General features: G+C 35.4%; 1 protein-coding gene across 1 annotated transcript in view; it reads right to left on the bottom strand.

The window, feature by feature from the left end:
* Positions 1–5,812, bottom strand: part of LOC110371739 (nucleoporin 88) — an 84,132-nt gene extending 78,320 nt beyond the window's left edge. The window contains exon 1 of the mRNA XM_064040515.1: positions 5,502–5,812. Coding sequence (XP_063896585.1) covers positions 5,502–5,711 — 210 coding nt within the window. The 5' untranslated portion in view covers positions 5,712–5,812. The remainder of the gene's footprint in view (positions 1–5,501) is intronic.
* Between the last annotated feature and the right edge of the window lie 9,268 nt (positions 5,813–15,080).

Genomic DNA, 15,080 nt, shown 5'->3' with positions numbered 1-15,080 from the left:
TGAAATAGATTTTTGTTCCTATATCGTCAATATGGGCAATTAAATAACTTTGTGCAACTTTGTGTAATACATTATTGTATTCAAATCAACACATAAGATAAACATTGGCAGCAAACTCTCTAACACCAAATGCCATCTTTTCCGAGATCTTCCACACACAAAATAAATCCAAGACTAAACAAAGTTTACTGTTCCACCCTTCTATTGTACCCTCGATAAATCAGCTACCTAACACCACACACTATCGAGACATTATTAATTAAAATCCTTGCAAGTACACACCTGTCCCAAGATACCTCCTTGGGGCAGCCCTTAGCAATCGGTTTACACAAAGAACCGATGTGCCTTGGGCCGGCAACTCGAGTGTAATCCGGACAAGACTATCGATACTGTTATGTTTAATAGATTTTGTGTGGCTTAGTTTGATTAGTTTTAGGACTGTGAGGTCCGAGTTTGTTAAGTAGAATTTGTGTTACACATTTAACTTTCAGGTTCATTGTATTTATAGGTTGCTTGATTGAGAAACTGTCCCAAAGAAACATTAATTTAAATTAATATTCAATTCTTAATAACTTTTCTCCATATTTGTAGTTACTAATACCCAAACACTTTTTGAATTTCATTTGTAACCCTTTATCGACTCAACGAAAGCGTTCGACAAGCATTCATGAGCATGCAAAAATCAACACAAACCATTAATTACAAACCAATCCTTGCTACACAATAAATAAGGCCACAATCGGAACAAATGGACAGGCGGCAAATTAAACCCGCGCTGTTCAATCCACATACATTAAGCACATCGATCTAACACGTCTAAACAAAGGCCGCGGCGAAATGCCTCCGAACACGCGATTGTCTTAAGTTCACCTCCCAAATCTTGGCCTTTATCTGCTGGTGGATAAAGGACCTTGTTGAAAGGGACTTGAGTTTAAAGTCCGTTGAAATGGTGGTGAGAATTTGTGGAGGACTGCTGTTAGACCGAACTTACATTTTCATTTCAGGATAGAATTTATGGATTTCGAGCGAATTAAAAGACAGTTTTATTTTATTTCGATCATAAATGTAACTCGGTGCAATAGCATAAAGTAACATTAAAAATTCAATGTTTCTTTTAAGACTGATTTTAGTGAGTCATCAAGATCATACCAAAATGAACTTTCTAAATGATTTAACTATTTTTCCTTGATCATATCAAGCATCCGATGGTTAAAATTAAAAAGAACAAGATATCCAAATACAGCATTTACAGCCAAAAGACAATCAGTCTCATCGCTAGTTACAAGACGGTGTAACAAACAGCCATCCTTAATGCGGCCCGACCAAAAACAAAACAATCCGATGCTCACCTCCTCGCGTCCGGTTCCGTACAGTAAATTTACATTCCCCACCATCCATCCCAGAAGTCCATCCGGGTTGGTAATAAAACGATCTTAAGGTACGGAGGAAAATATCTTAGAGTGCGAGCTTCAAGTTGTACACTGTAAGCGTTTTTGGTAAGAGAAACATGTCTATTTGGAGGACTTGGTGAGTGTATATGGTAACTCATATGTAATTAAGTGGTCACGAACGCCTTATGAAAAGCCGTTCATACGTTGAAGAGCCCTACTTTAATTTTTGCTAAAGATGTGGAACTCTATAAACTTTGGTTCCGGGTATAGATGGGAAGAGCAAGACGGAACATTTATAGTCAATTTTACATAAGTCTCTTGGCAAGAGCTATTCAATATATTTGCAAGACGGCGCCTCGCTTTAGAAACGTCTCTAAGATAGTTAGATGTCGCTGATTCTCAAGACATGAGCCTGTATCAGAATTGCCACACGGGCCTCCGGAGCCTTTAGATATACGCCGAAGGGTACCACTCTTCGTCCGTGTGTTTACAGGCTGATGTTATCGCGTAATTGTGACAATATTTGCTTTACACATTTATGTATGGGAGGCGGGTCAACTTAATTGTTCCGCCCAGGTGTAGTGCCACCGAAATTACCTATTGAGTAACTGATTAAATCGAAGGTCTAAGCGGGTCACTATAGTTGGTTTTAATTAAAATGTTACACGATGTATACCGTCTGGACTTTAAGTGGACCAGTTTAGGACCACCTCTATTGTGCGTGACATTTCTATTGGTCGGCGAAAAAATGGTTACGAGGTTTCCCATAGTCACGTTTTCCAGAAATTGACAAAGGAAACTCAACTCGTTGAGAGTATTGTAATTTAAATAATACTTTTCAAACTTTTGCGCGTAAGAAGCCAGAGAATAAATACCGTTATTCTTTTGTTGGTTCACGTAAACAAATTGCGCGGAATCAAGAATGATACAAGAAAACGTCAAAAAATGCTATTCAGCACCATTTCCAAATGAAAGTTCTCCGAAATTATACCTTTTTGAATATTTCTCAGAAAAATATTTCCGCGTATAAGAGACCACCCCGTAAGTGAACATTCTCGGCGATTTAAGGCCGACTTGGTCCGAAACAGCGAAGGTGAAAAGTACACCTAAGTTCAGATTAACAATCGGGCCGGGCAAAGGGCTACTCAGACCGGAGGACCGGATCCGAAACAATAAATTCGCCTAGAAAGACCATGACGGTTAAGCTATGTGCGTGCTGGGACATGCTTTGGGACAATTCTGAGATTAAATCAAGGAAAGAAAATGTTTTACTATTTTACTTCTTAAATAAGAATCTATTTAGATCAACCGCTAGTATATCGCTTTCTAATTATAAAACAATAGAAAATCAATTGTCTCCCGTATACATATCTGCGCTCCGACATACAACGGGTTAAGTAAGAACTGCATTTTTAAGTATAAATGGAAACCGGCCACAAACACATTTTTGCTAACGCAAGAAAATACTTGAACCTGATACCGTTAAACTATTTTCTTTAATTATTAAGCACAGGGTCAGCTACAAGAATATTTCACATCTCAAACGGACCTCATCCAGCTCTAAATCTTGGCCACCCTGGCCACTATAAATCGGCCAATGAGATGTAGTGATTTAATCGGAAACCTCAGGGTCCCTCAGGAAGCCCATTAAATCGTATGGTCAGGGGATAATTAATTCCGTGGTAACGTTTCAAGTGAGATTAATGGCGGTAGGATCGAAAGCTCTTTTCAATGGCCGCTCTAACATGTTTATTGTTTTGTTTTGCTATTTATCAATTTGGTTAATTGATTCTGTGTTGCCTTGTTGCTATTTCGAGAAAAAAAGAAAAAAAATCTGACTTCGTGATTTTATATTAATTTGGTGTCAACAAAATCATGAATGAGCTGCAGAAAATATTAAATATTGGACTTTTTTCTTGTTTGACTCTGTATATAAATACAGGCAATACATAATACGGGGGTAATACGAGTATTGTGAAGTCTATAGTAGCGAATTTCGGATAAGCAAACTTTTTCGACAATATCTGTACGGATAAATGCGTACAGACAAATGGCTAACTTCAACATTATAAAGTTATGTACGTGCCACGAACGATCTACGGTAAGTAGGTATTTGAGGGGTCTTTTTTTATACGGCCGTAAATAATTCTGAAATTACCGTAACTTGGGTGTTAATCAAGTAAATTGCACATGGATGAAATTATTATCTACTATTGTAAGTGATATCATAGTTTTTTGTTTCTTTGTTGGACAGTGAAGCAAAACCTTTAAAAAATTGAGAGCAACTAGTTTCTACATTGCAAGGCATTATATCAAATTAATATTAAAAAATAGCTACTCAATACTCAAGTCCTTATTAGCATGCAATATGTACTACGGATGGTAGATTTTACAGTCTAGAGACAATATGGACCCTATAGGGCACAGCTTAAAGAAGTTGGAGAGCTTAACAGTTTAAAACTTACTTGTTACTTATATTTAGTTGAAAATGACCGTGAACATTTACAGCACAATAAAACATACCTGAAAGGAAAAGAAATTATTCAATTACAAAAAATATCAATTTAGTTCTTGTCTACTAATGTTTCTCATAAACATTTTATTAAGATATTTATTATATTGATATTTATTTTTACAATTGGTTAAACAAACTGAGTTGCTGTAGTACCTATGAAAACACCTTCTACATATGTATCCTGAAAATATCCTGGTATAATTTGGAAAGCACTGTAACTGCAATGATCTTATATATAATTGGGATTGTATAGACAACAAAAAGTGTTATTTGTTTGAATGATCTTGATAAAGCCAAATAATACTTTATCAGAATATACATAGCGGATATTACATTAATAAATCAAAGTAGAACAAGTTTTTTCTTGATTATAGAAACCGGATATCATATTCCCATAAAAAATCTCCTCAACTCACACAGTTAAAATTGCAGGTCAACAACCTTCTGCTTCTACCAGATTACAATAAATGGTAAAATGATTGTCGAGCTGTTTATTCAAACTCAAAAACGTTTATTCAAATTAGGCTGATAGGCAAAAAAGACAAGACCCCAAAACGCCCACCGTTCACCACTTACTATGTGCTTTAGCTGGAAAGAAATGACGCAACAAACTCCCTAGCAACACACGTCTGTCTAGTAGGTTGGAAGAACCAGAATTTATACAGAACAATTCAAATAAAACAAAATATCATTATCACATGATAACCATTATTTAAAAATACCTGCTCCGTTCCGTTGTGGGCAATTAAAAGAAAAGGAATACAAACAAACAAATCTAAACATTCTGGTGCCAACAATGACACTGAGCATTGCAAGTCAGAATACTATTACTTACTGAGATAAATAAGTATCAATAACCATTAAACTGTAAATGAGCATGTAAAAGTTAATCATGCGCCTAGTCTCTCGGCGATCTTGTCTTAATACTATCCCAGCGGGCTAAGAGAGCAAGGGAATAGTGAGTGCATCTGTGTCTGCACAAATTTTTGTGCACTACAATATGTCCTATACAGCTGGCTGAGCAACTTGCATGAGAACAGCCACCATTACCAATATTCGGCTAGTGGGGTCACCTTGAAATATACTAGACATTAAAATGAAGTAAATTTACAATAGCATTGTCAGTGAAATGGTCAGTGGGTCGTCTTAGGGAAATGACTCACTGACCCGTCTTATCTCAAATGTTCAGTTTTGCCTGCATTACAATAAAATAAATTTGAATTTGTGTTTAGATGATAAACAGCCATTTTAATGTCTTGTTATGATCATTATTTGATTATTTAACATTTAAGCTGGGAGAATTTACTAATGACAATGTGAATGCAACTAAACAACAAAAATCTTAGCAACACCTATTTGATTAGAATAAATCATGTACACCACTTTATTTTCGCTATTTTACAATCCAACAATGTGTAAAATATTATTTAATAATGTAAAGAATATTTGGATATGCCTAAAATGAAAACAAAACAAATTCTGAAGCTTTCATAACAAGATAACATAACCTCAAAATGTTCTACGGAGAAAGTCATGCCGGCATCAAATATCTAGCTAATACAATTAAATTACCAGGTAAATAAGTGCTTAATTACCTGATAAGGAGTCTCGTCGCCATTTTCCTCCAAATGTTTCAAGTTTAAGCACAGTAAACAGTTTTCTTTGCAGTTCCAAACATAAAACACATCATCCTTCAAATCGATGAGATTTCGCAACTTTCCACTAGGATTTTCATCCAAACTGTCTTTTAAATCTTCAAATATTTTATGGTTTGGTAATTTAGTCTCGTACAAGCGGCTATCCATCGTGAAATAATTAAATTAAACTCTTGTTTTGTTGGATAACGACAATTTCGCAAGTTCTCTTTGACAGTTCTTGTCGCGGTATTTTGGTACGTTTCGTTTAGCGCAGATCAAACGTTGAATTTGCGTTTCGAAATCCTACAGTGAAGTTATTTGAAATTTTTTATTTAAGTTTTACAAGTTTGTTGTAATAGATTAGATTTTAGAAAGAATTAATACTTGCCTGCAACAATTACTAACATAACAGTTTAGGTGTACTGAGATTCCCGTTACAACCAATTAAAAAGTTCCGACAGTTTAAAAAATACCGAACCGTACCCATGCATAATATTGTGCAATTACTTTTTAATTATGCAAAGAACTTTCTTATCTTTGAATTGAATTGATTCTAAGAATTTATAAGTAAAGATATCCACAAAAATAACTACGCACTTAAGTAGGTACTACATAATATTTATATTTCAATAAACTCGATATCAATTTTTTCGGATTTGTGGAGTTGATCCTTATAAAACACTGGCACTTAGCTGCATCTGGCTGGTAAGACTGAATAGCGATCCTAACATTATTGGAAGAAAAGGCTAGGCAGATAATTCGTAGGTACCCTTGATTGCACGTAATATTGGATTATGCACTGTGCATCTATGAATATCTAGTAAGAAGATCTTTTAGAAGCTTATTTGAAAAAAAATAATAAGTTGAATTTGAGGAATACCACAGGTATAGTACCTATCAGATAGGCATATATAACTCGATTCTAATATGTGTGCAATTTTTGATTGTGCAGCATGCACACCTTGAAAAAAAAATGTTAATATACAAACGCCAGGTAATATATCTTCCGCACTAGGTAACTCACAAGACAGATTTTTAATTCAAACACATCAGGCGCTCATACATCCTATTATAATCGTCCTCAATCGAGCGACTAGGCCCAAATGAAACAACAAACACTCAGGTAACTGATTGTGCCACACAGAAAGCTGTATATCACTTTGATTCGCAATGGTATCACGTAATTTCATCTCCCAGAGCGGCCCATGCTTTCTTATAAATAAAACAACATATAGGAGGCAATAAATTCCATTCTACAAGATTTTCGTACGTGAATTTTCGTTGTAATTTAATATTTTGTATGGTTTAAAGGTTTGTGGATTGTTGTTGGCGTTGAATGAGTGGGCGATGTTAGTTGGATTGCGATTTCGAATTGCAATGTATCGTTACGGCTACCTACATAGTTTGAGTATTAACGTACATATTATGATTAAGAAAACTATTTATATACTGGGAACAGACATATTTGTAATGTTTGAGCAAAGAATACCAACAATTCATGTTAAGTAGCATGGTGGAACGATAAAACTGACCACCAGTGGTCAGTCAGTATAGTATAGGTACCATGTTTTGCCGAGGAAAGCTAAATCAAGTCGGGTAGGTAGTACGTGACTATCATGTACTTACCAGAAAGCCTGGAAACTGTGAAAAACAAAACACTGTTACCAACTCAGCTATATCCTGATGATAGGACCCACTGAAAATCAACCCCTTTTTATTGTGACATATAAGAGCATTATCCTAGCTAGGCACTTATTAAAGCATGAGAGAGTTTTATATGCAGTTGAGGATACCCCATTGAGCTATCAGACAAACAGTCGGCATGTATTTCTGCAGAACCATATTCCTCACAAAACAAAGATCGTTGTCGCCATCGCTTACTGAATAAGTAATATGTACCTACTGCTGGAGAGTGCAGGTCGCATAGTGCCATTGATAAATTTAGCGAAACTCTCACATGATATTAAAGGGTGGTGAATGTGCGATACCCCCCCTCCGATCTATTATTATGCCGGGCAGGCCTCGGGGATAGGGCTGTGAGGTACGAGTAGTTTTTTGAAAATTTTGTAGATCTTTTTAACTACGGCGTTGAAATAATATTGAATTCCACCTATTCACATAGTTACATATTATATGTACAGATTGTGGTTCTATATTCTTTGAGATTGTAAAGGTGATGGCAGTTAGTGATGAAAATGTATGAATACATTACCTATGTACATGCCGATTGTTGACTCTGTTATATAGTGTACAAGCGTACGAGCAGACACATGTGCACTCTTTATTCGGCACGGCAAACCGACATGCCAAGAGGGAGATAACAAGCTATTTAGGTACTATGTTATTATGTAGGTTGTTCTATGTATCGCCACGCACACTTTCACATTAACAATATTAGAATCCATAATTTAACATTCAAATTCCCCAACCTCCTTTTCATTCCCAATATTATTTAGAGTAGCAACACTACATTTTCCTGGCAACCCTGCAGTCCGCCGGGAGGACACACCGATGACTTGTCATTAATAACGACAGTAGGAATGTATCAAAAGGTGACGTGTCCCGACGTCTGTCCCGGCCCTTATTTATGATACCAACAAACAATATTTATTTGGTTGTGTGCGGGCATTAGCCTTGACGGACGTGCTTTGTTTCGCGTATCTAAGATCCGTATTCCAGAATGGGAATCAAGTATACAAAATTATAATAGAAGACCTACCTTTCTATATACCTCCAAATGCTCAACACATTTGGAGGTATCTGATTGGTTGAACCTAATTTTTATTAAGTAGAAACCATCTATCCTGTTTTTAAACCGTTGCACTTCGTAGGATTCGCAGGAGATTATGATTATTATTGTCAGGTATACTGAATTTTTGGAGGGATTGTTCGAGGGCTGCACGATTCTTCGAGGGCTGCGAGATTGTTCGAAAGAACCGCGGCCCTGGTAGTAAGAGTCTGACACTCCCTCACGATGCTAACCCACAGAGAGGTCATTTTGATAATTTCCCATAAAAAATACCCGACTGCACACTAAAAAAAGAGTAAAACAAGCCCCACAATAATATTGATCAATACAACTTTACTGAATATAATTTATAAATATTGATGGAAAGCATCGCAGGCGGGGACCAACAGAGGCTTATTTATAGTCATTTCGGTTGTGCACCATTTAGCAGAATTTTCGTTGGTGGCGGTCAAGGTGGTCCCCGCCTGCGATGCTTTCCATCAATATTTATAAATTATATTCAGTAAAGTTGTATTGATCAATATTATTGTGGGGCTTGTTTTACTTTTTAGTGTGCAGTCGGGTATTTTGTTTTTAATAATAATTCTTTTATTTATAACTTTTAGCTGTTTTATTTAACGAAAATGTTGTAGATGTAGAAGACTATGTATATGTAAGTACCATTTTAAATTATTTCGACGACATTTGGCTTTAGATTACGAGTGATGTTACTCCGCAACATAAATTTACCGCCAATGCGACGTTCAAGACGATCAAGACGACGTTCATGCATTTGATCAAGACGACGTGATTGTATCGCCAAAAGAATCGCTTTTTGCTTGCTAACGCATGAGTTGCTTTGCGTTGACGCAGAATTAACATGTTCCCGTGGGAATTTTGAGAAAAAACGTATCCTATATTAATTACTCCCGTGATTGAAATGAATCTAATGATACCGCATACATATTTTTTTAAAGGGAAATTTAGAAAAAATATCCCGTGGGACTTTTAGGATAAAATGTATCCTATGACACTCCCGTAATCAAGACAAATCTAACGATACCTCATACATCAAAATCCATCAAGCCGTTTAGGCTACAGGAGGTCACAAAGGAACAGACATACATACATACATACATACATACATACTTACATACACTCGAAAAACATTACCCTCCTTCTTTGGCAGTCGGGTAAAAAAGGTGTAGGTACTCGTTTGGTAAATATATACCCTAACAAACATCTATTGATATAACTAAGCAAGTATCGCTTAGTAGGTATTATTAGTTACTTATTTAGACATTGAAGAATTTACCTACCACTTAAAGCTGTCACGCGAAACGCCAACATTGAATAAGGATAAGTTATTTTGTCTGCAAACCGCGACCAATAAATTGTGATTATGCTAATTTATAAATTATGTAATTATTACAAAAAAGACCATTGTTTGGACAATTCGCCAAATTGCACGTGTGTCTAAACGTCTAGGGAGCACCTTGAATGATGTCGTGGACAGAATTTACTTGAGTAGGTACCTACCATAAAGTATTCCATACCAAGTATTTTTTTTTTGTTAAAACTAGCTTCTGCCAGCGACTTCGTCCGCATTAGATTCGGAGTTTGTGCAAAGAGAGGAAGAAATAACAATCACCAGCTTTTCGAATTATCTAAATCTATGCGTACCTAGCCTTTTACTACTTAGCTTTAACCACTAACGCGGTGTCCTGCGTGAGCGACGAACGCGACGCGATGCGACGCTGCGAACGCGACGAACGCGATCAACTCAACGGCATTCCCTACATGTGGCCTATGTGACAGTCTGCGGCGAGACGCGACGTAACGCGCACTTGTTTTGAGGGCGACCAGATGCGACACCACGAACTATTCAGAAGCGCTGATCGCCGCAATGCGTGAATAAAGATTCTTGTGGGACAAAAAACATAAAAATTATAGAAATCGTTTATTAGTACAAAGAACTTGAAAGAATGTTGCTGTCTGTACTTTAAATATGAACTTTCAAGCAAAATTGTACTGTACTTCTCCATGATTTGAGAAGTAATGACCAAAATCACGTAGGACATTTGTCGCGTAGAGCATTATAGGAGGTATGGGATTAAAAGAAATAATATACTAATTTGATATTGAAATATTTATTCTATACTTTAAATGGTACTTGGAAGCAATACGTCCGTCTAACAAGATCCCGTGACGCAGTGTGTGTAGAGTTAAATAAACAGTAGATTGTTCAGATAGAACAAAGAACAATGTTATCGAAAGTTAGGGGTATTAGTTTTTGCTTTATATAATCCAACACGCCCCCTCAAAAATTAATCCCTAACTTTTAGTCATTCGTTAGTTTACTATACAGTATCTAGTCTACAATTCAACATTACAAAGTGAATACCAACTTATAAATACGACGTAACATATTATACTTCCAAGTAAGGTCTGGGACAACTGTACAATAATGGTCCAACATTTGCTGCACAGGATCAGGGAAACCCAGAAAACCTGATCAGACCATTTCATAATGAAATTGTACTTAAATTAAAACTTATTCTATACCCAATCCTTTTCTCAGTCTTATAAAAGACACGACTGGTAAAGGTTTTGTCAACAAGTCTGCCAACTGGTTACCTGTGGAAATATAATTTAATTTTATTACATTTTTCTCAACTTGTTCTCTAGAGAAATGATATTTTATATCTATGTGTTTGGACCTTTTATGACTTGTTGGATTATTAGCTATGCTAATACATCCGTTATTATCTTCATATAAAATAATGGGCTTATTAATTTTTAAGTTTATGCTTTCTGCCAGAGACTTAAGCCATAATGCTTCTTTAACAGCTTCATATAAAGCCATATATTCGGATTCAGTAGACGAGACCGCTACTGATGTTTGTCTCTTTGTACACCATGTAATTGTAACGTGATCAAATAATTTAAACACATATCCAGTAGTGCTTTTCCTATCATTACAATCGTGGCCACCCCAATCTGAGTCGACATATCCACTTAGGATGTTATTGTAATTATTTCTTGTATATGTTAACTTCAAATCAATTGTGCCTTTGATATATCTTAAAACTCGCTTTAAGCATAACCACAATTCTTTATTGTTCTTATTTGTGTACCGACTTAAAATATTTACGCATGTACTTAAGTCCGGACGCGTACAAAGCATAATGTACATTAAACAACCGATCAGGTGACGGCATGGTGCGTCACACTTCTTATCAGCGTTAAGAGCTTCATAGTTTAATTTAAGCTCCATCGGTGTGTTTATAGGATTGCAATCACTCATATTAAATTTATTCAAAACGGTTTTAATGTAAGCACTTTGGTCTAAAGTAATTTTATCATGGTGTCTCTCTATTTTAATGCCCAAAATAATTTGATATCGTGTAAGTCGGTCATTTCGAATTTAGTCATTAAATATGCTTTGAAATTATTCATTGTTTGCAAATCTGCACATGCTATAACTAAATCATCGACGTACAAGATTACGTAAATATTTTAGAAATGTCTCCTTTACCTTTCATATATATACACCTATCTACTGGGAGTTCTGAAAACCTATTTCTTTGAGACATTGTTCAAATGTTTCGTACCAACATCTAGCTGATTGTTTTAAGCCATAAAGAGCTTTGTTTAATTTGCATACGTAATTATCTTTACATTTTACACCTTCAGGAACTTTCATGTAGATTTCTTCCTTTAGTGTACCATTTAGAAATGCTGTTTTTACATCCATATGATGAATCAGTAAATTATATTGATTTGCGTAGCTAATTAAGAATCTAAAGCTTGCTATTCTAGCAACTGGTGCAAATGTTTCATTATAATCACTAAGATATTCTTGACTGAAACCTCTAGCGACAAGACGTGCCTTATATCTTGAAGGTTGACCTGAAACGTCATTTTTAATAGTGAATATCCATTTACAGTCTACAATATTTTTATTTAATGGTTTTGGTACTAATGTCCATGTATTATTTTTCTTAAGAGAATTGAGTTCTTCTCTGACTGCTTTTTCCCACTGATTCCTATCGTTCAGAGATTTAATTTCATTTAATGATTTTGGTATATTACTTGTGATGGATAACGCACTATAGACATCATAGTCATTTTCATTATATGATTTACGCGAACATGTTTTCAGTCTTTCACTTCTTCGTAAATTTAAAAATTCATCAGGTTTATCCTGATTTTTGTGTTTCAAACTACTCTCAGATTCATTTTCAGGTTCATTCGGTATTTCATGACTACCGATTTTTCGAATTTTACTTGTACTGCATTCATCAGATTGAGAGCTATCTGATTTAGGGCCAGAACTATGAGACTTATAAGACACTGATTTTGTTACGGAGTCATTATCAGTTTCGTCTTGGGAATATGTATTATTACTCCGTTCAGGTCGTAATGAAGGCCTAGATTCGATAAAATTAGTCTCATCAATTACAACGTCCCTTACAGTTTCATATTTTTCGAATTCTGTATTCCAAACTTTATAACCATTGGGTTCATAACCTACCAGTATTCCTTTCCACGACCTATTGTCAAATTTGTTTTACTGGTTTTATTATGAACATATACAGTTGAACCGAAAACTCTGAGATTTTTAACGCTTGGTTTCCTATCATGCCACATCTCGTATGGTGTCTTTGATTGACTTAAAGCTTTCGTAGGCGTAATATTTATTAAATAAACTGCAGTTAAAACTGCATTTCCCAAAAACGTTTTGATGCTTTAGTGCCATTTAACATAGCACGAGCTTTTTCTGTTATTGTGCGAACCATACGTTCTGCAACACCATTTAACTGTGGGGTCCTAGGAACTGTTAAATGATAGCTTATGCCTCTTTCTCTACAGTAGTTTTTCATTTCGGTGGATAAGTATTCACCACCGTTATCACTATAAAGATTTACTACTTTGAAATTGAATTTAGCCTCACTTTTAGCGACATAGTCTTTAAAAGCTGTAAACACTTCTGATTTGTAAGTTAACATATACACCACACAATAATGTGTGTATTCATCAACAAATAAAACAAAATAATTTCTGTTATCTATTGTTGGAGGTGTTATAGGACCACAAACATCTGAATGCACAATAAACAGAGGGCGTTTAATGTAACTTTTGTCTTTAACTTTATTAAAAGGCAGGCGAGTCTGCTTCCCATTTATGCATGCTTCACACAACTTATCATTTGGAGTTACGGTATTTATTTCATCTAAGTCATCAATCATATTATGACATTTTAACTGCAGGAATTTAGTTTTACTTATATGTCCTAGGCGTTGATGCCATAATTCATATTTATTTTCATTAACATAACATGCTTGGGAAGCGGATTCCTTTTATTACTGGTATTTTAAACTCTAGAACTATAAGATTATTCAATGTCTTACCTTTCATGATGATTTTACCTTCCTTTGTAATTTGTGTGCCTTTGTCATCAAATATTATGGTGAATCCTGCTTGCTGCATCTTTGATACCGATATTAAATTATATGGTACTTCGGCACAGAACAATACATTTGTAAGTATTCCTTGCACTCCTGTTTGACTGATAAGATTTATGTTTCCTTTTAGTTGCTGAAATAAATGTATTGTTTTTAGCTACTGAAATTTTTAAAGGAGGATTTAAACATTCAAACGATGTGAAGAGATCATCTCTATTTGTGATGTGATCAGACGCTCCTGAATCTAATAGGAATTTAATTGTCGAGTGGTCTTTTCATAATGGTATGCGCTTGTCATGAACGCAAATCCTGAAAAAGAAGAATTCGAGGTCGTTCCTCTTGCAGGGCAATAGTTTGGACTTGTCTTGTCCTTTCTGGGGCATTGTTTTGTATATTTGTCTGTCTTTTGAAATAGAAACAATCCTGTTTCTTGTGTCCTTTGCGTCCACAGTAATGACATTTCACAAATTTTTGTTTGTTTGTTTTCTTGAATGTTGTATTCTTCAAATAGTTTTGTTTTGTGCGATTGTATCTGTTTTTATTATATTTTTCTTCAACATGGAGTATCTTTAAACTGGTATCACGACTCTCGTTTTTTAATTTTACTTCGTGATCTAATAGTCTAGTTTTACAAAACCGAGAGTGATATTTTCTTCAGATAGTGTCTCAATTGCAGTGATAACGCCATCATATGTATTCGGGAGAGTAAGTAATAAATGAGCTACTTTGTCCGTTTCCTCTAATTTAGCTCCAGCAGCTGATAATTCTGTCAGCAGATCGTCAAATGTTGAGAAGTGTTTGATCAAGGGTATATCGGCTTTTAATTTTAATCCCAATAATTGTTTTCTCAGCGCTAATTGAGTTGCTACACTTTTCCTTTCATAGATCGCGTCAAAATGTTTAAAAACTGCTTGAGCAGTCCCATTTTCATTAATATAATTAAGATATGAGTCCGCCAAATATTCGACTATAATACTTTTGGCTGCCTTATTATTCTTTTCCCACTCAGCGGATCGCGTTCCAGGAATTTCTTCGTCAATAACACTGAGCAAGTTTAACTCTGAAAGCAGTGTACGAATTCTAAATTTCCATACACTGTACTTTTCTCCATTAAAAGGCTTAATGTTTCTTTTCACTTTTTCCATTGTCACAACTTTATTTTTATTTACAACTATGCACTTTACTGTCACTACGCACTACTGAATGTTCTCACTACTAAATGTCCTTTTTCGCACTGGGCCCATAACCTATAGGAGGTATGGGATTAAAAGAAATAATATACTAATTTGATATTGAAATATTTATTCTATACTTTAAATGGTACTTGGAAGCAATACGTCC

The sequence above is a fragment of the Helicoverpa armigera genome, chromosome 22, assembly GCF_030705265.1.
Source record: "Helicoverpa armigera isolate CAAS_96S chromosome 22, ASM3070526v1, whole genome shotgun sequence".
NCBI classification, from domain to species: Eukaryota; Metazoa; Arthropoda; class Insecta; order Lepidoptera; family Noctuidae; genus Helicoverpa; species Helicoverpa armigera.
The sequence above is the reverse complement of the archived record's forward strand: the minus strand, read 5'-3'. Positions and strand labels throughout refer to the sequence as shown.